We start from the raw sequence: 25,612 nt of genomic DNA on the forward strand, positions 1-25,612 counted from the left end.
TGCTCATCCCAACAAGTGCCCTCCTTAATGCCCATCACTCATTTAATCCATCCCCCCACCAGCCACCTCCCCTCAAGCAAACCTCATTTTGCTCTCTATATTTAAGAGTCTATTATGGTTTGTTTACCTCTCTGTTTTTATCTGGTTTTTTTTTGCTTTATTTTTTATTAAAGATAATGTATAGAGATAAATGTTTTTGACATCTCAGCAACAAGGCATAGCTTCTTGAAGTACATTTATAGCACATTTTCCAGCAGATGAACCCATTTTCAAAATCTAAGTCTACTAAATTCAAATAGATATGAGAGCTTAAAAGCCAGTATGTCTGCAGTTTAGTAGCTATAACAAAGTTATTTTATTTATTATAAAAATATTCATTTTTTAATTTTTATTTTTTATAAAAATTTTTTATTATGTTATGTTAGTCACTATACAGCACATCCCAAGTTTTTGATGTAAAGTTCCATGATTCATTACTTGCGTATAACACCCAGTGCACCATGCAATACGTGCCCTCCTTAATACCCATCACCAGCCTATCCTGATCGCCCCATCTTTTTTTTTTTAGAAAGTGCTATTCTTCTTGTCTTCTAGTTACACCAACTAGATATTTTCAGCTCATTCCTGGATTATTACCACTACTCAAAAATCTTATTTCTAAAAAAAATAAAAACAAAAACAAAACCTTTTTTGTAATGAATTTGGAATGTTTTGGAAGCATTTGATCAGAATTTTGCCCTGATCTGCATAAGAAAGGAAACTCCTTTGTGCACCATGTTTATCAAGAAGACATAGCAAAATCACTAAATTGCATTAACTTGATAGACAGAGCTTACATTAGCTCCCTATTTTTCACTTCCTTTACCATTTTTTAAAGATTTTATTTATTTATTTGTCACAGAGAGAGAGAGAAAGAGAGAGAGCCCACACAAGCAGGGGGAGAGGCAGGAGGGGAGAAGCAGGCTCCCCACCCTCCAGCTGAAGGCAGCCGCTCAACCGACTGAGCCACTTAAGAAGTTTAATGAATTACAGAATGATTCTATATTTACACCTTCTTTCTTGTCTCTGCAAATATGCCAACAACAAAATGGTTTCAGGGCAATAAATTAAGAAAGGAGAAGCAGCTGGTCTGAATAACTCACACAAAGGAGAGCAAATACTTGGGGATCACTTGCAGCGTCCTTTCTATGCTTAGTCCTCAGACATCCTAACCAATCAATTCAACGAAAACACACTTGTGAACAAAACGATATAATGGAATGAGAGATTCAATTTAGGAAACAGGAGCTACCGCATATATGAGTTGCCAGTTCTCAAAGAGGCCCCACCGCCAGACATTGTATCTGGATAGTGATGAATTATAACTTCTATGGAGTTTGTGAATTCAACACTCCCCCAAGGGAGAAGCCTTTGATTTCCAAGTCAAAAAAGAGGCTTCTTCTCAGATTCTTGGTGATTCAGTGACATGTATCCATCTATGGGATTTTAGTGAAAACCATAATTTTCTATAAAAGACTTGCAAATAGTTAACAGCAACACAATCTCTTTCCTCACGTAGCCCTCGGAAGTACCAGTCTATGGTACCGCTGAATATCTGGGAGCACATATCAGGGCTCCCAGTGACGAGATCAGTGCACACCTGTCTGTGGTGGAGTTATGAACACACAAAAAAGCTCTGTGCTGTTTCATAAAATCGACTCTCGTGCGAGCTCACCCTGAAGGCTATTTTCATTTTAGCCTGTTGATTCTAAAGACTTTTTTTTTTTTTTTTTTGGATTCCTGATGTGAATTTTCTTTTACCCTTTCACCGCACAGCAAGACAAAGCCTTGGAAAGACAGCCTTTAGATAGGGTTACACAATTTTCGCAAATGGAAATACCGATGCCAAAGAACTGGAACTGTTTAGTGCAGAGGGCTGAAGAGAAAGCGCCGTGCTGAGCAAAAGAACGTAAGCAGCATTCAAAGGTTAGGCTGGAGCGACAGGCTGCACACGATTGTGGCCCACTTCACTTGGCACCCAGAGGAAAAACACTCCCCTCTCTGCCAGAGCAAGCCGGGTGGTCACAGTCTCGCTCCTTTTCCCACCAGCCAAATTACTTTATTCTTTTAGACTCTTGTCCTTTTTTGATGCGAGTGTATTGTGACCTTTATTTTTTTCCTAACTCGAAATGAATATGAAGTGATCATGGTGGGCAGGGCTATGTCTTCCATAGGGAAAGCTGTTTACTCGGAGAAAGGGAATAACTTGTGATTATTTTAGCTGTTTCTTAACTTGACCAGGAAAATAAACAAGAGCCATATATTTAAAATAAATCAGAGAATAAACGAAAATCGGATGGGGTTCATGGATCTTCCGTAATCCCATGAGGGGTGTTTTTCTCTGGTTCCTCTTCCTTCCTTCTCCTTGAGGTTTTCTGTCCAGGGAATTCAGTGGTATTGCTTCCCAAAGCTCGAACTGAGAGCGAAGAGGAAGGGAAGCGAAAAATAGCCACAGAAAGCTATGAGAAGTTTTCTCCTCTTTCTCTTCATGAAGGTGATGAGTCCATGAATTAGAGTTGGTGAAATCCGTAGATCTGCATCAGGAAATCCTACTTGCTTCTTCTGATTTATGCCCAATGCCTCAACCTTCCTCGTACCATTTTAGTTGTGTTTCTGCTCTGGGAACTCTAAGAATATTTGCTATAAGCAGATATTTTTGTTAACTGAGGAATATGGCAAAGAATAGAGAATGGAGGGGTTGTGTTGATACTGTGGATAAGTAAGATCAATGCAGACTCACTGGACCAAATAGAAGTTTTCATTACTTATTTTTCTAACGACTTACAAGGCAGAATATGTCCAGCTGTGGGGGTCAGAGAACAGTTCACACCCTAGTCTCCAAGGTCCTGTATCTCAACATTCATGTTTCTGACACAAGATCCATTTATTTCAAACTGCAATTGTGTCTCCAGTGATGTGGACATGTCCACAGGAGCTCAGTAGTAATGAGGTCATTTATATGTGTACAATTGGGAGAAGAGTTACTTCCTAATAGGAGTTACCTAGTTAACTTATTCAGTACCCTTACTGTAGCATATGTTCTTGAATTACACACTTATATTTGAGTAAAGATTCTGTTATTCACATATTCTAAATAATATACTGGTTCTAATGAACATTCTCAAAGTACTCAGAAGAAAGAAAGAGAGTGAATCTGACTAGTTTAAAGTTGGCTCATTGGGGTTGTTTAGAGGTGTGTGTGTGTGTGTGTGTGTGAGTGCGCGCATATCCGCATAAAACACTGACACACAAAATTAGGCAAAGGAGAAAAATCATACACAAAAGACTTTGGACCTTGATTTCTGTCAGCAGAGATGCCTAGAATTTTGCATAAATCAACAAGTTCCCTACCAAACCTTACCTTTACCCATCAGAAACAGAAGCAAAAGATTCCTTTTTTTTTTTTTTTGGTATTGGTTTTTAAGGGAGAGCTCTGGTAATGAGACTAGACAGGAATTCTTAGAAGGTTCGTAATACACAGCAAACAAAGACAAGACACACTAACAAATGTATTATCAAGGAACAGGATGGATGGCAGAGGCTGCCCTTCCTGTTTCAAACGTCAATATTTTCTTTAGGTCTGTACAGCTGGAACTAGAATTCTTTTACATTCGGGTTGGTCCGCTGCATTTTCACATGGGGGTTAAAGTAATGAGCTGTGAGTCAAACTGAACTAAGCCATTCTGAATCTGGCCACGCTACCTCTCTAATTTCTCCTGACCTCCCCTTTCTTGGCTGTCTGAAGGCTCTAATATCTTGTCTTTTGGCTATGAAAGAAGAACATATGGTTTGCTTGAAGATTCTTATTAAACACTTGTCCATTAACCTGACAGTAGGAAGTGCTAAAGAGCAGAAACAGGAGTCAAGTCAGACTTTCACCTCAAGTCCAAAGCAAACACACTTGCCTCTAAAAAACCTGCCTGATCTCCAAGTTCAGAAAAATCAAATAACAAAGGTAGCCACTGACATTTTCTCTTATGATTTTGGGACATTCTTTCATAAAGCTACTTCATGATTAGTTCTCTTTTTCAGATATGATTGGGTTTTTTTTTTCTTCCTTAGAGAAAACAAATTTAAACAAACAAATAGAAGCTTAAAACAAGGAATTGGGGTCTGGAGAGGATCTAGGAATAATGTCTTAGTTTTGTTATAAATCCCAAGCAACACTTCATCCACCTTTATGCTATCTATAGGTAATTCAGGAGACATTTTGCCTTGCTCACAGCAAGCTGGAAGGAATTTCTTTTTTTTTTTTTTAAAGATTTTTTTTATTTATTCGACAGAGATAGAGACAGCCAGTGAGAGAGGGAACACAAGCAGGGGGAGTGGGAGAGGAAGATGCAGGCTCACAGCGGAGGAGCCTGATGTGGGGCTTGATCCCATAACGCCGGGATCACGCCCTGAGCTGAAGGCAGACGCTTAACCGTTGTGCCACCCAGGCGCCCCATGGAAGGAATTTCTTATCAACAACCAATGCTTCTATCTAAAATTTGTAAAATATAATTGTTATGTCACTGAATAATTTCTATACTGTAACTAATAGAGTGGAAGAGGATCTCTGTAAACCAGGGGGAAATCATGTCAACTAAAGCTCACAGGGGCGTCCAAGAATCCGTATCAACTTGTATCCAGCCATCAACAACTCAAATTACAACTTGGGCTCCTTCATTTCCATCTCATCAAATTTCTTTTACTATCTGCCTTCTTTGGTCTGTTGAGTTTTAAAAGCCTGAATATACTAGGGATGCTTAATTAGCAGACATGATATCCTTATAATAGTACAGATACACTTCCTTTTCCTTTTGACAAATGGATAGATAATTATTTTATTTTTTATTTTTATGTTTTTAAAGATTTTGTTTATTTATTTGAGAGAGAGAGCACAAATGGGGTGGAGGGCGGAGGCAGAAGGAGAGGGAGAAGCAGATCCCCTGCTGGGCAGGGAGCCTGATGCAGGGCTCGATTCCAGGACCCCAAGATCCCCTGACCTGAGCTGTAGGCAGGTGGTTAATGGACTGAGCCACTCAGGCTCCCCAATAGATAATTATTTTTTTTAAAAAAGATTACAGACATCTCATCATTACCACCAAAGTAGATTATTTATAGTAGAGATTGTGCACACCGGTCAAAAAACTACATCTCCTCCCCTTCTGGGACTTGTGTCCCATCTGTCTCCTGGTTCATACTCCAGCTGGTTGGCTTATGAACCACTTACCACAGCAGGTGCTGTTTCCATTCACTTATTTATTCATCCATTCATTCAAAAGACATTTGTTGAGTGCACCTGCTAATCGGTGAACTAGGGGACTTATATTATTATTTTTCATCCTAATATCCCCATGAAGTATCTATTCTTATTCCTATTTTACTGTGAGGAACAGACTCAAATTAAGTTGCTAGATCAAGTCTGTGTATGCCAAAGCATGTGCCTGATCCGCTCCTTCATAAGGCTAAGAAGAAGGCAACTGATGATTAATTGTGGTTTTTTACGTTTTGTGCTAACGTGATCCCCCACTGGCTTAAAACATAGAAAGTCACCACCTCTTCCAGGCCTGTCCTGCTCAGTGAAGGAAACGAGTACATCTGTTCACTTGTCAAATTTGCTCTTTTGAAAAAAAAAAAGAAGTTATACAAACATTTGCCATTCCATTAACTTATGTAATCTAGAGACTAATGAACACAAAATGAATTTTTGCTTTTTGGACTATTTGTCTTGCCATTAGCTAAAACATTATGACAAATTTCATCTGTAACATAAACAAACCTGAGCTATTTTAATGTCCGGAAAAAGTGAAGTTAGTGTGAATCTCGGTGCAAGACAAATTTTTACAACTGTCTCCCTCTTTGCATCAGCCCCCTTTTTTGTTTGGTTTCCATTTCGAAATCATGAAATGAACGTACCGTTCTGACCTCCAGCCATCTGTTGGCTGCGGAGAGAAATAAGTAGGCAATGTTGTTTGTGTCCGTCAGTTCCAGCATACGTTGCTTAAATCTGGTTTCATGCCTGTAGAAAACAAAACTATTATCATCCTAGCCACACAACGGGAGAAATAATAAGAAACAGTCACACTTACTACTACACTATTTACTCAACATAGTGACAAACGGATGGGATGAAATGACTAGTAAATGGACTCGTACTTCAAAATAAAGGCCAGCTGCTACTGCTCTGATGCACGCTTACTGGAGAAGGTGTGGTCCGGGGTTTCTTCCTTTCTCAGACCCCTGCTATGAAAAGGAAGCTTTCTGATGACAAAGTCCTATTAAGAATCACTTCATAAATTTCCACATAATTTTGTGGCCACAAAAACAGGGCATGGCCTATGTTGCAAGGACCTTACAAAAACCAGAATAAGTTGTACAGAAATGCAATATGCTCTACCTTCTTTTTATTACACTTTTTACTTTTCCAAATAACACAGTTAGAGGTGGGTGGGAGGTGCTGGACGAGGACCAGGGAAGACAGGAAACTATGCATGTGTAACAGGCAAACATACACTTTTAAATTTCTCCTCCTGCTGGCGTTTCTGGGAACCAAAGAAACCACTGAGTGGAAAGAAGTAGAGGATGGGGGTCCTGGGAAGCGGCAGATGTTCTTGTTAGATGAGATATCTGATGCTCAAGGTTCTAAAATATTTGTAAGTATGGTCACTGCACGGTAGGAACTCTCAGTCTATGGTACTTACAGGATTTTATGACAAATACAGTTTAGATATTGATCCCTGGCCAAATTAAATTCATTCTTGGAAATCAACATCATCGGACCAAATTTTGAGTAATCCATGTTATAAATGAAACTTTTAATAAGAATCTTATCCATCTGAACATGTGAGCTACTTTTTCACGTTACATGGTGATAAATCTTTCTAAATAACAAAAATAGTCTCTCTTCATTTTTCAGTTATTTCCCCTGAATAACAGAAAAATGAAAAGCTGGATAATATAATCAAAATAACTGATTTGAATGTTGGAGGAAATGCCAAATCAAAATGTGGTCTATTCCCTCCCCATGGCTGTGACTGTTCTTATATGGACCGCCTGTCTGCACATTATGTTCATAAGGAATAGCCAAGTTTCATTTGACAGCCCAGCAATGATTCCTGTTTGACAAAAGACTGCCCCAAGTTTCCCCAAATCTTCAAATCAATTTGCAAAACTTTATATTAAACCATCACTATGTCAAATGCATGAAGAAGTCCTGGGTGGGGCGTTCACTTGGCCCACAAAGCCATCCATACAGGCCAATATAAAGCAGATACTTGATATCTGTCCAATCCATCTGATCATTCCAATATGCCAAACCAGATAAATCAGATAACTGAATCAGACAACATCTGATCTACAATAATCAAAGGATTTGGCAATCAGAGCCAAATAATTACCTCACTTTGAGTTATGAGTTTGCAGCCTTGACCTTAATGCCATGTACAAGAGGACCTACACTGAAGAGCAACACACTCGAGTGGGGCTGAGCAGCCCCAGGATCATGGTTATCTCATTCTGGGATGGCCCTTTAGAAATGAAGAGAGTGAATAAGGAAGAGGAGGATGGCCCACAGGATTAGAGGATTTACTGCAATAATGGATATGAACCGTAAAGAGATATATATCCACGTAAGGACCAATCTTTACGTATTTGCAGTGTTAGGGAGATTTTCAGCCATTCATTCAGAAACATTTAGCAAGCATTAACTCTACATGAGACATCTGAATATATATATATATATGAAAGACGTAACCTCTGCCCTTGAGGAGCCCAGTCTTTAGGGAAGGAGGGAAACGGTGTTAACAAGCAAGGACCGTGCAACACAGAAGTTGGTTATAACAGCCCTGTGCACAACATGCTACTTGAATATAAAGAAAGGGGGTGATTTGCACAGGGAATGAGGTGGAGGATGGGGAGAGAAGGAGGATTAAGCAAAGTGTCATGGAGGACCAGAAGGATGATCCCAGTGAAGTTTTAAAGGATGAGCTGAATTTTTCAGGTGAACAAGGGAAGACAAAGCATTGGAAGCAGTAGGAAGAACATGAGCAACAGCACANAGCATTGGAAGCAGTAGGAAGAACATGAGCAACAGCACAGAAATGAGAAAACTCATCACGTTCAGGGGCTCGACACAGGGTTCTCTCCCTAGAGGACAGTGGTAACGGGGGATCAGAAGTGGGGCCCATTGGATCAAAGCCACTGGGCCACATTTGAGATAAATATCAAACACTTTTTCTGACAAAATGCTTTGTCTGGGACACTTCTTACTCTTCATTTAGTTTTGGGATATTGTTTCAGATGCACTCTTAAAGAGTTTGTAAATGGAATTGGCAACGGTCTGAAGCAGCAGCGAGAGGGGAGGGGTGGAAATGCAGTGAACATTCTTTCTGTGTGTTTCTATTTGGCAAGAAACCTTCTGTTTTCCTAATGGAAACTTTGACACACTCAGTCTGTATCTTTTCATCCACATCNAGAAATGAGAAAACTCATCACGTTCAGGGGCTCGACACAGGGTTCTCTCCCTAGAGGACAGTGGTAACGGGGGATCAGAAGTGGGGCCCATTGGATCAAAGCCACTGGGCCACATTTGAGATAAATATCAAACACTTTTTCTGACAAAATGCTTTGTCTGGGACACTTCTTACTCTTCATTTAGTTTTGGGATATTGTTTCAGATGCACTCTTAAAGAGTTTGTAAATGGAATTGGCAACGGTCTGAAGCAGCAGCGAGAGGGGAGGGGTGGAAATGCAGTGAACATTCTTTCTGTGTGTTTCTATTTGGCAAGAAACCTTCTGTTTTCCTAATGGAAACTTTGACACACTCAGTCTGTATCTTTTCATCCACATCCAGCTCATCTTCTGAACATTCTTAGACCTTTATTCTGTTGGACCAAAAAAAAAAAAAAAAAAAAAGGAAAGGTCACTGAAATCTCAGTCTAATTTAACTGTGATACTTTCGTGGTAAACTACTTGAGGGAGTTCACTGCCGCGTGTGAGTACACCACGAACCCTGAATGCAGGGGAGGAAAAGCAGCCTAATCAGTAAATACTAACTTTCCAAAAGAGCTGAAGACTCTGGGGACTCTGGGTAGCCTGAAAGAAAGGAAGAAATGGATGGAAAAGAACATGTTTGATTCTTGACCAAAAGCACCAAATGTAAAGACTCTAGAATTTTAATCATGGCAGCAGGACTGTCCCCACATTTTAAAAACTTCTTTGGTTTAAAAATGCTGATATTTGTGGTACTTAATATTTAGTTTAGAAATGAATGCTGGACGATGTAAATCTGGATGAATATGATGCAGATACTTCTCCATAAAAAGTTGGGTTGTCTTTTGTTTCTTCCAATCATAATTAAAGTCTTGAAGGTTTAACACATAGTATTTTGTTCTTCTTACAACTACCTAGACTTTTCCTCAAGTAAAATTAGGAGTAGTCATGCTAAATTCTGTCCATTTGTTTAACAAAGAAGGTGAATGAAAAGCCTAAACATTGACTCTTGGTCAAGTTCCTCTGTCATTCTAAACCATTATCTCCTTTAAGACAATTTACCTGATTCCAGTCCCCATCACTCTTAGAAAATAACTTCACCTTGTTCAGGGAGGCAACAGAGCAGAGGCTGTTACGTCAACGTTTTGCTGTTCTATCAACCAGCTTGCCTGAATCCAGCCACTCTTTGCGCCCCACCTGCCATGTTATCCTATCTGTTTTCTTTGTGGTATTTATCTGGGATGGAAGTGGCAGGCCATGTCTTTGTACTCACATCAAAGGTAGTACCTAGCATATGTTCAGTACTCAAATATATTGACTTGAAATGACTTATTTGGTGAAAAAAGGAATCTTTAACATGATGGACTTATGAGTACCACTGGTTGGCTTCTATCGGGATACAAATTTGTCTTACTATTATCATTTGATGTCAATAAATAGTTTTGCCATCTCCAATAAGAGGTACTCTGATGGGAAAACACACCATTATAGAAAGACTGAATCTTCATGATTTAGTCTATGTAGAAATTCTGTGATACATATTGTTAATGGTTATATCTCTATATTCTACTTTTTTTAAAAAAAGATTTTATTTATTTATTTGACAGAGAGACAACCAGCAAGAGAGGGAACACAGCAGGGGAGTGGGAGAGGAAGAAGCAGTCTCCCAGCAGAGGAGCCCAATGTGGGACTCGATCCCGGAACGCCGGGATCACGCCCTGAGCCGAAGGCAGATGCTTAACAACTGCGCTACCTAGGCGCCTCTCTATATTCTACTTTTTGACTCAAGTTTTTATATATATATATATAATAATATAAATATTTCTTAGGTTAGAAAAAGCTCTAATTGAAATCACTACATATTTGCATTTAGGGTTCCAAGAAGACATTATACTTTAAGATGTCAATTTTCAAGATTAAATGAAATGCTCAGTCATGCCACCTTCTCTTCTGAGTTTTCTTAAACACGGAAAATAGGGCCAGATAATTATCTGAGTGTTAAGTAAACATTCTTGATCAAAAGCTTGGGTTCTTACTATTTACCAGTAATAACTGAAGAAAACTGATTAAATCCTAAAATAACTTGATATAGAAGTATTTATTTTATTATTTTTAGTAGTGTTTCTTTTATTATTATTAATATACTTATTTTAACTTGTTTATTGCATGCTTCTTTGCTAATCACTGTGGTTAGTGCGTTCCATACTTTTGTCAATTAGCCCAATGACCCTAAGATGCAAAGCTGATTTCTCCATTTCACAGTTAAGGAAACTGAAGCTAGGGAATTGACAAACCCGGTCTACATTACACAGTTAGTATCTTCCCAATATGGCGTTCATTCTTTCTTTATTCTTGTTAAAATTTCAGAGGATTAGACTAACTCTGAACATCTATTGCCATATTTTTCTCTCTTCTAGTTTAGAACACTCCCGTGCCCACACAGTGGACAACCAAAAAATGGTAACAATTACCAGTTATTAGCAGATAGACTTGTTGATGATGTAATTGCCTAATCAGCAAAATGAAAATATGTTTGCTCACCTAAATGCCCGAATGGTGGTGAGTCCTTCGGCTGTTTCTGAGAAGTGGCAAAGCAGAGGGAGCTGGGTACTATCATCAAGTTCCTGGAGATCCCTAGAACAAAGAGAAGTACAAAATTAACTTCATATACATTCAGGTTCAGAGGCTACTATGTCCATCCTAAATCAGGGTTTTTACTTGTCATTGTTCTTCTAGAACCCAGTTAACAAAAACCTCAACAGCTTATAATTTAAAGAGGAAGAGAAAGATGAGTACATAATGAATTTTGGTCCAGGCCAAGTATATACTCAGTTGTAAAGAGAATTACTTGCTTTGTGTAACAACTATAATAAATTGCTATGGGGACACAGAGGAATGGATGATTAACTCATACCTAGGAGATGGGTAATATTTTTTTGAGCAGGTGGAATTTAGGCTAAATCTTAAGCTTTGAGGAGGGCTTCAATAAAACAGACAAGAAGTGCATTCCGGCTATGGGAATAAGAGCAAACACAGCAGACTAAAGAACCTGGTGGGTTCAATCTGGCTGGTGCCCAGAATCCTTTGCGAGGGCTGAAGTGGGGAAAGGCTGTATCAAGGAGAGGTGAGACTAGGTGGTAGAGGATCCTGGGTGGCTTGGACAAAATCACGGAAGATCAGAAATAAAATGATCAGGCTATGCTTAAGCAACATGACTTGGGAGGGTATAAAGGATGAAAGAGAGTGAGTTAGTATAGTCCAACAGATTTTTTTAAAGTTCTGAATTGCTGGGATGCTAGTGAGATTTAAAACAGGGGCAGGCTTGTGAGGTAGTCTTCCAAAAGTAGGCTTCTAAACTGCAACAATCAATGAATCGTAGCAGGGCGAATAAGAGGAAAGAGTCAAATATGGCTTTGCTGTTTCTCGCTTAGCTGACTTGACAAATGACCATATTATTTATCAGGATGGGGGACACAGAATAAAGGAATTTGAAGAAAAAGACAATGAGTCTGCCCTTAGCCACAATGAGTTTGAATCCTTGCCTCCATGCTTCACAGAACTTTTTTTCATAGGTCCTCCAAGAAACATTATATATATATACACACATATATATTATCCAATGAATGTTTGGTGGGCCATCATCTGAATCAGCCTTTTCATAAAGATGCACACTACTGATGATAACATTTCCTTAAGCCACATAAGCTAGCATTTCTAGAAGAAAGGCTAAGAGTTATACCATATGTTTCAAAACAGCCCTTTTTTCTTTTCAGTCTTTTTTTCTGCCATTTTTTAGGTTTTGGGGGCTGAGGATTTAAAGTTGCAGCATCAACATTCACCTTCCAGAGTCAACTGAATTATACTGTTACATAATCTTCAACAATTAACTTGGGCCATTCTGGGCTGCCTGTGTAGTGCCACAAAAAATGCAAATCCCTTTTGAGTTTCTACAATGGATTTGTCCACTTTAGAAACTGCAGATGAGGAGACAGAAAGAAAGAGGGAAGGGAAAGAAAGAGGGGAGGAGGAAAGTGAATATGAAGGAATGTGAGTAGTTTGCTACTTTAAACATAAAACTAAGTGGCTATTTGTCAATTTGACCAAGTAACAGGTGGCCACTACACTTGAGGTTTGTAATGAAGGGAAAAAATTAGGAAGGAGAAACCTTTGTTTATAGGACTGTATTTTGTGAAACCAAAAAGGTGAGGGTACAGCTTGACCTTGTATTCTTGTAAGTAGGAAACACTTCCTTGCAGAGCTAACCACACATAAGGTCTTTAATTTCAGAGATTCCAAATTCCATGACATTTCCTGTCTCCCACTTTAATTCCTTTTGGTGTTTACAAAACAGTCTGTTAAGTTGCCTGAGCTTTTCAATATGAGTGAGTCCTGCAGAGCCTCAACATCTAGAAAGGTTGGGTTTTTTTTTTTAAGATTTTTTATTTATTTATTTGACAGAGAGAGAGAGAGAGAGAGAGCACAAGTAGGCAGAGTGTCAGGCAGAGGGAGAGGGAGAAGCAGCCTCCCCACTGAGCAAGGAGCCCAATGAGATACAGGGTCAATCTCAGGACTCCAGGATCATGACCTGAGCGTAAGGCAGATGCTTAAGACTGAGCCACCCAGGCGGCCCAAGAAAGGGTTTTTTGTCCATGAAATTTAATGTCATGTGGTCATATTGCTCACTCTCAAAGAATTTCAAATAAGAATGGTTGATAATGCATTATCAGTGTTCATTCTTTAACAGTGATCATCTCCATGCAGTGTCTGGGTAGCGCAGTCAGTTAAGCTGATGCTTGGTTTCAGCTCAGGTCCTGATCTCAGGGTCCCAAGATTGAGCCTCACATGGGGCTCTGCACTCAGCGTGGAATCTGTTTGAGATTCTCTCTCCCTCTGCCCCTTCCACTCATTCTCTCTCTCTCTAAAATAAATAAATATTTCTCTTTTAGTCACTACCAATGCTAATAACAGATTGTTTTCTTATAATGAACGGAATTCTCAATTCCATTTATTTATTTATTTATTTATTTATTTATTTATTTATTTAATGATTTGCAATTCCAATTTATAATGGACTAGGAATATTTGTCTGGGCTTTGCACTCAATATGTATTGCAAAGGGGTAAAAATAGGCCCAAATGAGTATGTGACTGAAGTAAGACATGACCGTAATATTTAGTGGTAAGAAGACAAGGATAGATTTGGAAAAACAGAAATGAATAACTGAACTTCTTGCCCCTCCAGCAAGGAGCAATAACACTAGAAGAAATGAAAGACTGAACTCATGACTAACTTCTCCCTTTTGGTCTTATTTTGCTACAAGAAAAACAGGTGAGGCTGGGAATGAAAAAACATTCTAGATTTAATACAGATCTCTAACATTTGAAGGACCCTAAATCATAGCCAAAATGGAGAAACAACCACATTTTTTAAATTTAAAAAATGTTATATGATATATTGAGAGGTTCCCAACTACAATCTTGGCTTTTCTTGTTACCTTCCCCAGTTTTTCATCATTTTCTTTGCACTCAAGTCCTATTAAATATTCTCAGTTTACTGAATAAACTCAGTATCTACCTTCTTATTCCAGCACTTAATCCACACCCAAGGATTACCTTATCTATGTTTTATTTTCCACAGATACTAAGTTTTTTCAGAACAGGTTCTTGTCAGGTGGATCTCTTCACCTGCCACATGGCTTACACAATTATTTTCAACACAGTAATGCTTACTGAGTGCTTGTTGCAATAAAGTGACTATTGCAATGATATAAAATTTACTGTACTATTTATAGCAAGGATTCAAAGCTAAACTGAAATTTTAAAACAACTGGTACTACATTTCATTTAAGTACAGTACATCTCAGCAAATGATAAACCTTATATTAATAGAAGAATGTAAGATTCATGGCTACTTTCATTTATATTTGGCTGGGTACTCAAGTACGTGTTAAATGATCCAATCTGGAAAGTTCTAATCTCTCAGAGTTACAGCTCTTCTATCAGACATTCAAGATTATCTACTCTTCTAATCATCACTCTGACTTATCTCTTTAACCTTTTTAAATTCTTCTTGATTTTTACAGAATGCATTTTAACATTTTACAATATTTTATCTTTTCTCCCCACTTGTGGAATAGAACAATATGAATTACTTACCCTTTGGAACTGTGTTTGGTTTTATAAGTTTTCTGTCAATGTCATGTTCAGAAAAAGGACGATAGCATGAAAAATTTGGCACAGTTTGTGGACTCAAAACTCAACATGTCAATCCACATGTTAATATATGTCCAGGGCTTAGACAACCAATTACAGAAACAATTATAATAGATCTCCAAATGAAATATAATATAGGTTTTATCATGTTAAAAGTAGGTTGCATTTCCAAATTCCATATCTAATCTTGAAAAACACTACAGCAAATCTGGATCACAGCAAATCAAATATATAGGCTTTTGAAAATGAATAGAACTTGGTTTTACTTACTTAGAAGCCACTCGAAAGTATTTCTGGATAAAATAAAAGGCGACCCCAAGAGGCACAAGCGCGACCAGGAACACAGGGGTGGCATATGAAATCATGCCAATGGCAGACAGGCAGAGAAGTGTTGAGCGAGTTAGAGATTCCAAAGTTGGAGGGATGTGCTATTAAGAAGGTAGTTTGAAAGGAAAATATTTTAGCTCAAAGAAAATATTCGTTACAATGCAATAAAACATTCACTTTGTATTCATGTTAAGTTATATAATTAGCTCTTAAAGCAGTATATGAACATTTTCACTGTAAGTAAGGCTTCACTCCTTCAACTTCACTCACTTCCCTTAGTTAGTACTTTTACCCATCTACCTACCTATCTACTTATCATCAGTCAGTCAGTCTATTTATCTTGGGGATTTTATGGATTTTATGGTACTATACTATAAATCTTATTTGTCCATGTGTTCTTGATTGATTTTACTGTACATGAGAGACTATAAATCTTCCCATGTTACTATGTACAAATCTCTCTCTCTTTTTTAATGGCTGCATACTATTAAAAACATAGTTAACTATTCCTCTTCTGTAAGACAGTTATATTAATTTTCTGTATTTTGCTTGCTCATATCCTTTACATGTTTTTGATTGGATTATTTATCTTCCTTGTTGATTTTTAGATGCTCTTTATAGATTATGGATGTTTTCCTCTTGCTTTACATATGTTGCCAGCTCTACTCCCAGTTACTCTATTATATTTTAAATTTGTCTTTGATGCTTTTAACTCAACAGAAGTTTAAAATTTTATATAGTCATTTCTGTTGGCTTTTTTCCTTATTCAGAGTTTTGTGTCTTACTAATTCCTATCCCAAAATTCTAAAATTACTCTCCCACATTTTATAGTTTTATGTTTTTATATGGCTATCTTTATTCCATATGTATTTGCTTTGTATTTTATGGGTAGTTAATTGTTCCAACGTCCTTCATTGAAAAAATAATCATTTTCTTACTGATTCCAGATACCACACTTACCCTGTGTTAAATCTCTCCATATGCTTGTGTTTCTGAGTTCTCCATTTTGTTCTTTTGATTTACTTGTTTTCTGTGATCACCAGAGTGTTTTATTTTTATAATGTTTTCTAGGTATCTGATAGGTGAATTTCTATATACACAGGATTTTTAGGATTTCCAAGATTGTTGGATCTCTTTTCTTCTTACTTGGTTTCTCTCTTTTTTTGTTTTTGTTATCATAATGAATAGAATTTATTTTTCACTTAATTTTTAATTGGAGTGGAGAAAGTTACTGAATTTTACATCCTATACCTTATGCAGATACTCTTCTGAACTTTCTAGCTGGTGTTTTATTGTGCTAATTGTCTTGGACTTTCTAGGTGACAATCATATCATCTTCCAAATAAGGGCTGTTTTGTCTTTTCTTTTCCCATATGTATTCCTTATGAAGTGTTTTGGATGCAGTGTGACTAACACCAAAGAAAACATCAAAATTTTTCAGTATACTTTTTACTTAGTTGAATGCATTAAGCATTCTTTTCCTAAACTGAGGGTAATTTGGTATTCTGAAGGTAACTCGGAAAAGTCAGAAAAGACAAGTGCTGGAATTGATGGATTCTTTTGTCAATCATCCTAAGGGGTCTGTTCTTGGAGTGATCCAATTTTAGAGTTTTAGGACTTTAATTTCAGGACAAACTTCTAGAGGCAGAGGGATCTAAAACTAAACTGGACATCCCTGGAATATTTTCTGAAATATCACACCATCTAAAGCTTTTTTTTAATTAAAGAGCCAATCTAGTTGAAGTAAAGGACATCTAAGACAGCTTGGCATTCTATCCTTTGCTTCTGGGAGACACTCTGGATCAATACTAAACTTTTAAGAATTTTGCTGTGAATGGAGATACAACATTGATCAAAATGATTCCTTTTTATAATAAAAAATTAAATATTAGTTTATTCCTTGCTATTTCCATTTATTTCCTGCTGATTCTCCAAGCATCCTCTTGTACATGCATGAATTATTTCAAATTAAGGTTTTCCTTTAAGTTTTTATTCTAGAAATTAGTTATGCATATAAGATTGATAAGTATGTATATAGGCTTTAAGTTTTAGGAATCCTCGTTGTTAACAGGAATCATGGTTTATCTTAAATGTTATTTAGCTTATACTGAAAAAATTGTTTCTGAACTTGGAAGTAACCCAGGCACTTACCTGATCAATGATATTTGTATCAGCTGAGAAGCGATTGAGAATCAGTCCCAGGGGGGTGGTATCGAAGAATCTAGGCAATAAACAGATTGGAATGTATGACAATACTAAACTATCTGGAACCTGAGCACTGCTAATGGACATCTTAGAGTCATGAAAATGAGAAGATTGTTATTTATTTGCTAAAAGGCTAACACATTCTCTAAAGTTTCACATTTCACTTAAATTTAAAGATTCATGTCTTTATGATTTTGTGTGGAGGAGTAAAAAATAATTACTTTTTTACCTTATTGGTCCAAGAATTATCTTATTGAGGAGATTGTGGTGAAGGTTTTTGGCAGCTGTGAGACCCATCCATTCTACAGTGAGAGATGTAACAAGGCAGAGGAAAATGCCTGCTCCACAAAGTATGCTAAATCCAGCCACATAGTAGGTCTAAAAAGCAACCAAAACCAAAAAACCCACATATGAAATTATCAGTTTTTTCTTACTAGAACACAAAATGATTCAAAGTCAGTCAGTAGTTTCAACTTCATTATCTAGCATCAATTTAGATAGTTGAAGGAGTCCAGTTTTTGGATACTAAAGACAGTACCCCCACCATGTTCCTACTTGTTTCCTTCACTCTCTTCCGAGGTTTGGCTAAGGGCAGATGAAGCATTAGAGTCTGTTTTCAGGTTGAAATATTCTTGGCTTTCTACACCATAGAGCTCATCTTTCCTATCCCTAATCTCAGAATGACCAGCTAATACATTGGCGTCAGCAGTCAAAATCAATACCACCAAAACAGTAACAACAAATTACACACACACACACACACACACACACACACTATCATGTGCATATACTTCCTTTGAATCCAAATCCAAACATTATCTTTAAATGTCTCTTATGATAAGCTTTAAAACACATAAGCGATCCTAATAGATTCCATTTTGACAAGTCGTTCCATTTCAGGTCCTATTCTAATTAACTTACTGAATCATTACAAAATTCCTATGACATTTGGACTACTAATATTAAACTAAATAAAAGAGCATCACTGTTAATCTCAACATTTATTTCCTTGATGATTTGAAAACAGAATTCACTCTACCTGATCAGCTTTTCCACTATTGTTTATACTGTACTCTGAAGTCCATGTGGCCAGCCAGTAGTCTATGGCCACAATGACTGAATGTTTCAAAAGCTTAGAGAAGATCATCAGGAAGAGCAAGAAGAATCCCCCAGAAGTAAGGTATCGCCAGCAGGTTTTCCATGGCATTTTGGTCCTGAGCCTCATTACAGTGGACATATTATCATCCTCATCTTCCTCCTCTTCTTCTTCTGCGTGTAAAATATTAGTTTAAGCTTTCCTCAGTCAACAGGTAGATAAAATTTGTATTATCTCACAAAAAAGCATGTAAAAATCCCCCTCAGATTTATAGAAATACAAGGGTTAGTTTTAGAAATTTTAAATGCTTTTAGCAGGGAAAAACCTCATTTAAAAAATTGGTGAAAAGTGAATGAATGAGTGAGCAAAACAATAAGGAACATCTATGTCTGGATGAGATCATTTGCCAATTTATTACACATCAAATTGACAGGAAGTGTAGACTAGAAGTTTACAAAGTTATCGAAAGAACCAAGTTGCCAATAAAACCACGGGTCTGGCCTCTAAACACTTATAATTTTTTGAACTCTATATTTCTGTATTTGTAAAATTTCACCAGAAGGAAATAGACTCTGAAATTTGCGGATTGCCCAAGAGGGCATAATCTTTGCTCTCTATGGTCCGTTTTAGATGTGGTCATGGAGGAGAATGAGCAAGAAGAAACCTTCCAGAGAGCAAAGGCAGAGGACAGAGGACAATAGTCAAGGAGTTCCTCTCAGTTGTTTAAACCATCTGGAAACTCCAAGATGGTTATCCTAAGAACATACTCCATTATGAAGATGGAATTTCGGCATTTCCTCACCAGCAAAATTTGGTTGTGTGGTCTGGAGACTGTCGTGCATTTCCCATCCTTTCCTTTTCCAAGACCATTTTCATTACAGTTATCCTGTTACATATTCCACTACTATATATTGAGCAGGTTGTGGGTAGGAAAGATAGACGACTTTGGTTTACAGGTTATCAGACCACAGAGATCTAAATATGGATACTATGGGAAGACTGAACATCACCAAAGATTCTAGTATTTCGAACTGGATGTGGTAAATGAACATGCCTCAGATAATCTGTCCTTTGGTAAGGGTAGTTTCAACGTGTGAACAGGATTAGAAATCTGCATGATGAAAGAGCTGGATACTTATGGACTACTAGCTGTCTCCACAACATCCATTCTTTGTTTCCATATTAACTGAAATTTCAACTTGCCTATGGCTGCCCAGCTAAAGACAAGATTTTGTCCTTCTCCCAGTACCTCATCTGTCCATGTAATGAATTGGCCAATGGTAAAGAGTTAGGAACAGTATGTTCAACTACTTCCCGTCTTCCCTTCCTGGTGGCTAGAACAGACATAGTGACTAGGACCAGGAATAGCGACCTAGTGGGAAATAAATAGTAGCATACTGGGCTCTTTAATATGCATTATGTCATCTTATTCTGTAAGAAAGTAGTACTACCTTATTTTATGCCTGACAGAGTGGATTAACACAACAAGCCCAAGGTAGAGTATCCAGCCATATACTCACCACTAAAACAGTGGAAAGTGTAACTGGGGATGACTCCACTTTTAGAGTGCATTAAAATAACTGGTTTTAAATTCTAAAGGCCGATGTCTGTTACAGCACCAGACATCTTTAAAAATATTTTTAAATCTGAGGACTTGAAGTGTGAAATCTATTCATTCATTTGTTCCTTCGTTCATTCTCTCAATGAGTATTTATTGAAATGCTGAATAGTTATCATCTGAAATATAAAGGTAGCACATTTTGGTGTTCTTTGGCTTGAAATTAAAATTCTCTCTCTTTCTTAATTGGCTTGTAGAAATGCAGTCTTAAGCAAAAACTGCATAAGAAACATGAAGTACAGCTCATTTACCCTACAGACTTAAATGAGATTTATCTTACAAACTTCTTGGCAACAAATGTCAAGGCAATGTGATTATTTCATCTTATTCCTCAATTTTCCAGGAAACCTTTTTTTCTCTACTATACTTTATTAGATCCAGAAAACTGAAACATAACAAATGGCTTTCATGGAATTCTCTTATTCTTCATTGCTGTATCGTCATGAAAATTCCATGAGGACTTACTGAATGATTCAAGTATAAATATTTCAAAACAGTATTTTCTTCATATTCCCCATTTATTGCTTATTTCTGAAGGACTGGCATTTTATTAATAACTTGATTTGGTCATTCTACTAGAACTTTCCAATTTATATGAATGAGGGTCGAGAGCTATTTAGCTCTTTTCTTCCTGCAAAGTGGCTTCTTATTCTTCACGGGCACACTCGTGCATTAGTTGCCAAGGTAAAACAATCATGTCCTACTTGAATGTTTCAGATATAAGAAAAAGATCTACCTTCGTCTTCATCCTCCATTTGGGCTTTGGCCTCTCTTGAATACATGGCTCTTCGGAGGGTTTTCCTCTCTAGAGTTGTTTGGTCAGCTTCCATATCCTACAGTAAACACCGTGCTATCATCACTCAAGGAGCTCACAGCTGCAAGAAGGTTTTGACTTACCCATCAGTGACCCACATATACCAATCGTTAGTTATCTTTGCCAGTCTTGGCCTCTCTGCTCTCTCTAGAGAAACACAACTCCTGTTGTAGGAGTAGTTGTGAGGCAACATCTAAGGTTTGTAAGGCTTCTGAGCTTAGAAGTGTTGGGCAATAAGAAGCCACGGCAAGTAGCAACAACACAATGGCGCCAACCCCAGGAGCAGAGACGCCTCCTTAAGGCAAAATTCCACCTTTGTTTTATCTTGACACCACTTTGAGATACTCCCTGTAACTCTCTAACTGAAGATTTATTCATGTTAATAAATAATTTCCTTCAAAAATGCATGCAGTTCTAGACTCGGTCAAGCACTATCACTCATCCCCTCTAATTAAAAATTATTTAATCAGAGCGAGTTTCCTTAGCATCTCACTAGGGTAGCTGCACAAAAGAAACAGATTTCAATAGGCAGTGAAGGAAGGTAGGTAATTTTGAAGCAAATGAAAAATGAGGGTACTTTGGTGCCTAGCAACTTAGGAGAAAGCCCTAGGAGGGGGAAATATGCAGAAGGAGAAGGGAAATGTGCCCTAAACAAACTTTGTGAATTTTTCAGGGTTGCTTCAGTCTTGCATGCTCAAGACAGGGAGAAGCATTTCATTTTCTCTACTCCTCTGCTTCCAACACCCTCTTCCCCTTGGCTTCAGAACTGGAGTGGTAGTATCAGTTCTGATACATTGTGGGTTAAATCAGCTGAGGCAGGACCCTCTGGGAAATTAACCATAGTTTTGTTTCTATGGGAAAATGAATTCTGAGTTCCAAACAACTGACCCACAAACTTTTGGGATCTATGGTAAATTGAGGGCTTTCTGTATATGGTCACCACCCACTCCCCCACCCCCACCCCCGCCACACACACACACACACACACACACACCACAGTTTGTTACATCAATAAACAAATAAACGCTTAGTGATCAGTCTCTAGGTAGTGATCACAGTTGTTGTTTTTGTTTTGGCCATATACAATGTGTGTGATTTAGGAGACTTGCTACAAGGCTCTATTGTTTCCAGATTCTTAGTTTAAAAACAATGAAAGCTAAAGTCTCCCTTGAATAGCATTTTTTCAGAGACAGTTTCATATCGGCTTTTAATTTTGCCTAATGATAGGAAAACTAAAGCTTGTACGTGAGATTAAATACGAAATTAAAGTTGACTCGATCCTTTGCATACAGGGTAATAAAATGAAATGACCCTGCACTTTGGAAAACAGCAGATTTGGTCCTTGTTCAACTCTCCCTGCTATGTGAGCAAAAGATGGAACATCTCAGATACTTTAAAAAAATCTTTATTCGTTTTTCTTATAAGTAAATGCTCAGATTAAGCTCATTACAGGTTAAATATTTTAAATTACATTGATATTTGGCTTAAGTAAATGTGAATTTCGTTTCATTTGTCTAAAAAGTATTTCTTGAACACCTGTTATGGATCAGATCGAGGTGAGGGCTGGAGGCTGGGGGAGGAGACATCAAATGATGTTAGTTTATTTTGCTTAATAACATGAGGAAGATAATGGTGTCATCCAAGCTAGAATTTTTAATAATATTTAAATCAGCTCAAAGTGTTATCTCTTCCTCCTTCTTGTAGTTTTCATTGCTATTCTTGTAACATATTCTTTTGTTGACACCTTAGCCCTTAAACTGACAGTTGTGTCTAAAGCCCAGGGACAGGATGTTTTGTTTTGCCAGCCTTCTCTGCTTGCTTGATCTGCTCTGCCTCTAGGTCAGCCTTTCTCAATCTTGGCACTATTGACATTTCGTCCAGATAACTCTGTTGTGGGGGCTGCACTGTAGATGTTTAGCGGCAGCCCTGTCTTCTACCCACGAGAGGCTAGTAGCACCTGCCCACCAGCTGTGACAACCAAAAATGTTTCTAAATGTGGCCAAATGTCCCCTAGAAAGCAAACCAGACCCTGGTTGAGAACCAGTGCTCTTGGCAAACACCCAATCCTGCCATATAACAAAGTGAACAAGAAACTGTTCCCCACCTCCCCCGCCAGTGTGACTCGCCCTCCCTTCAGATGGATCTCCAGTGCCTGCCCTTCTCTAGGTGGCAGTTAACCTCCCTCCATCCCCAGGTTAGGATCTGGACAGGTGCATGGTTCCTTCTGGCTTCTACTGGCCTCTATTCAACCTCACAACTGCATTTGCTCTGTCCACACCCGAACTTGCTTCATATCTCTGCCAGCTGATTTATAACCCTGTAATGTGTCTTTAATTACAGAGCTATGCTATCTCAAGTGATCACTTCATTTCTAAATACAACTTAATGGACTTTCTTCCTGGCTTGTTTAACAGTCAGTATTACTATAAAATCAAGCCAACAACTCTCTCTTTCTCTCTCTCTCTCTTTTTTTTTTCCAGATCTTCTTTCCAAAGTAAACCATAAGTGGCCCCACTCCTTAAGCTTACATCATATTCTTTTGTCCCTGGCATCTAGGTCACTGTAAAAAAATGTCATTTGGAGCTACCCCAATCAAGTTTCTCACAGTATAATTCCTAAGTGGGCACTTGCTGATGGTACCTTGTAATTTTGGGGGGTAAATATCCTCATTTCAATGGTTCTGTGATTTGTCCTATTCTACCTAAACTTCTACTTTTACATATATTTTTTTCTTTCTTAGGTAGTTTGCTTTTGAGATCTTTGGCAAATCCACAGAAGACAGAGCAATCCTAGGGTCTGTCTGACTTTTTAACTTCCTCTCTCTATGGAAACATAGATCCTTTTATTCTTTTGTGAAATAATGCATTTTAATTTCTTGATATTCTCAGGAATTTGCTGATACAAAAATTTCATTTTATAATGCTGATTCCTGGCCAGAAGTACCAAATTTTGGACACTTCCTATTCACAACTCAAAAAACGTTAAAAAAATTTACTAATACAATTTATAATTTCACCTCTCAACCACAAGTTGTTCTTTCATTGCTCTCAGTCTGGTCTCTGACTCGGTTATCAGCTCATTCAATGTTATATATATATCATGCATAACATTATACTAGAATTACATTGAATACAGACCTGGGTTTAAGTCCAAATAGTACCGCTTATAATATGTACTATACATCTTACAGGGCTTCAGTTTTCTCACCTATAAAAGTGAGATCATATTTTCTTTACTTATTTCCCATATTTTCTTCGCTTTTTTCTTGGGGTTTGTGAAAATCAAATGAGCTCATGTAAAAAAAAGCTTTAAACTTAAAAAGTATATCAATATAAAAGTTAATTGTTATTTCCTTCTGATCACCTTCCTTCACTCCCCAGCCCTATTCCAGGCATGCTTAACAACTTCACCCACAGCTCACAGCTCTTCCTTCTTTCAAAATCATCTAAGATTTTGTTTTGTCCATGACCCTCAATTTGTAGGTGGTGATGAAAATATCCTCACATTACAGATGAAGAAAATAAGATACACAGAAGGAAAATTAAGATAAAATAATGATATAAACATTTGAATAAACATATAATTATAATATAGTTCAAATTCAAATCCAAATTCTCTGAAAACCTGAGAGCACTTCCGCCAAAAGGTATCATTAGAATTATATTGTTTCGAAGTAACCTATTTATTTAAGATTTTAATTATCTAATTTTTTAAAAGATTTTATTTATTTATTTGACAGAGAGAGACAGCAAGAGAGGGAACACAAGCAAGGGGAGTGTGAGAGGGAGAAGCAGGCTTCCTGCCAAGCAGGGAGCCAGATGCAGGGCTTGATCCCAGGACCCTGGGATCATGACCTGAGCCAAAGGCAGATGCCCAACGGCTGAGCCACCCAGGTGCCCCTAATTATTTGAAAGCAGGAGCATGAATGCATGAGCGGGGGGGAGGGGCAAAGGGAGAGGGAGAAGCACGTTCCCCACTGAGCATACAGCCTGACCCAGGACTCTATCCCAAGACCCCGAGATCACAACCTGAAGTCAGCACTTAACCGACTGAGCCACCCACGTGCCCCAAAAGTAGCCTATTTATTAATGACATATAAATATACAATTACTTTGGGTTTCAAATGAGGACCATTATATCATCAATATTAAATGGTAATACTCCTTTAAACGAATTTTTAATAATTATACAGTATATTCATGACTCTTTTAAAGTGGACTCTGAACTCTTCTGACTTATGAGCAATTACCTTTTCTAATTCTTGATCTTGCCGATTCATAAGTGTTTTCCAGTGTTCATAAAGCTCAACATCTTTGGTTTGAATGTCCTTCAAAGTCCCTTCTCTTAGTACACTTCCATCTTTCATGGCTATGATCTAGGGAAAGTACATATTAGCACAACTGTGACAAAAACCCTTAACTGGCTAAATGAATTATTTTATCTCAGACAGCATTTCTTAATCTCCCTATTTATTTATATGCCTGTAATACTAAAATTAATGAAATTTCTTTTAAACTCTTACCCAGTCAGCATGTGTTAGATACTGTAATTTGTGAGTCACAAGAACAAGTGTCCTTTTGTCATCTTGGAGAAATTTCAAAATCCCTTCCTGCATTAGGTGATCACTCAAGTGAATGTCCAGGGCAGAAAATGGATCATCCTACAACCAGTAAAATGGAGAGAAGAGGAAACAATTTCTATATTCTTGATATGACTCAATTTCTCTAGAAAGTAGAAATATAAATAACTAAGGGTAAATTATCTCTAACATCCAATTTATTAAAAAAAAAACAGACTCTGTCCACATTTAAATTGTTGAGAAAAGG

General features: G+C 37.6%; 1 protein-coding gene across 1 annotated transcript in view; it reads right to left on the bottom strand.

Annotated features, from left to right (window-relative positions):
• The window catches only part of ABCC9 (ATP binding cassette subfamily C member 9), a 134,565-nt gene that overhangs the window by 23,441 nt on the left and 85,512 nt on the right, over positions 1–25,612 (bottom strand). The window contains 9 exon segments of the mRNA XM_034645224.1: positions 5,941–6,043; positions 11,056–11,148; positions 14,997–15,154; positions 17,205–17,274; positions 17,488–17,636; positions 18,298–18,527; positions 20,709–20,805; positions 25,036–25,161; positions 25,309–25,446. Coding sequence (XP_034501115.1) covers positions 5,941–6,043; positions 11,056–11,148; positions 14,997–15,154; positions 17,205–17,274; positions 17,488–17,636; positions 18,298–18,527; positions 20,709–20,805; positions 25,036–25,161; positions 25,309–25,446 — 1,164 coding nt within the window.

Source organism: Ailuropoda melanoleuca, chromosome 16, assembly GCF_002007445.2.
Source record: "Ailuropoda melanoleuca isolate Jingjing chromosome 16, ASM200744v2, whole genome shotgun sequence".
In the NCBI taxonomy this organism is placed as follows: Eukaryota; Metazoa; Chordata; class Mammalia; order Carnivora; family Ursidae; genus Ailuropoda; species Ailuropoda melanoleuca.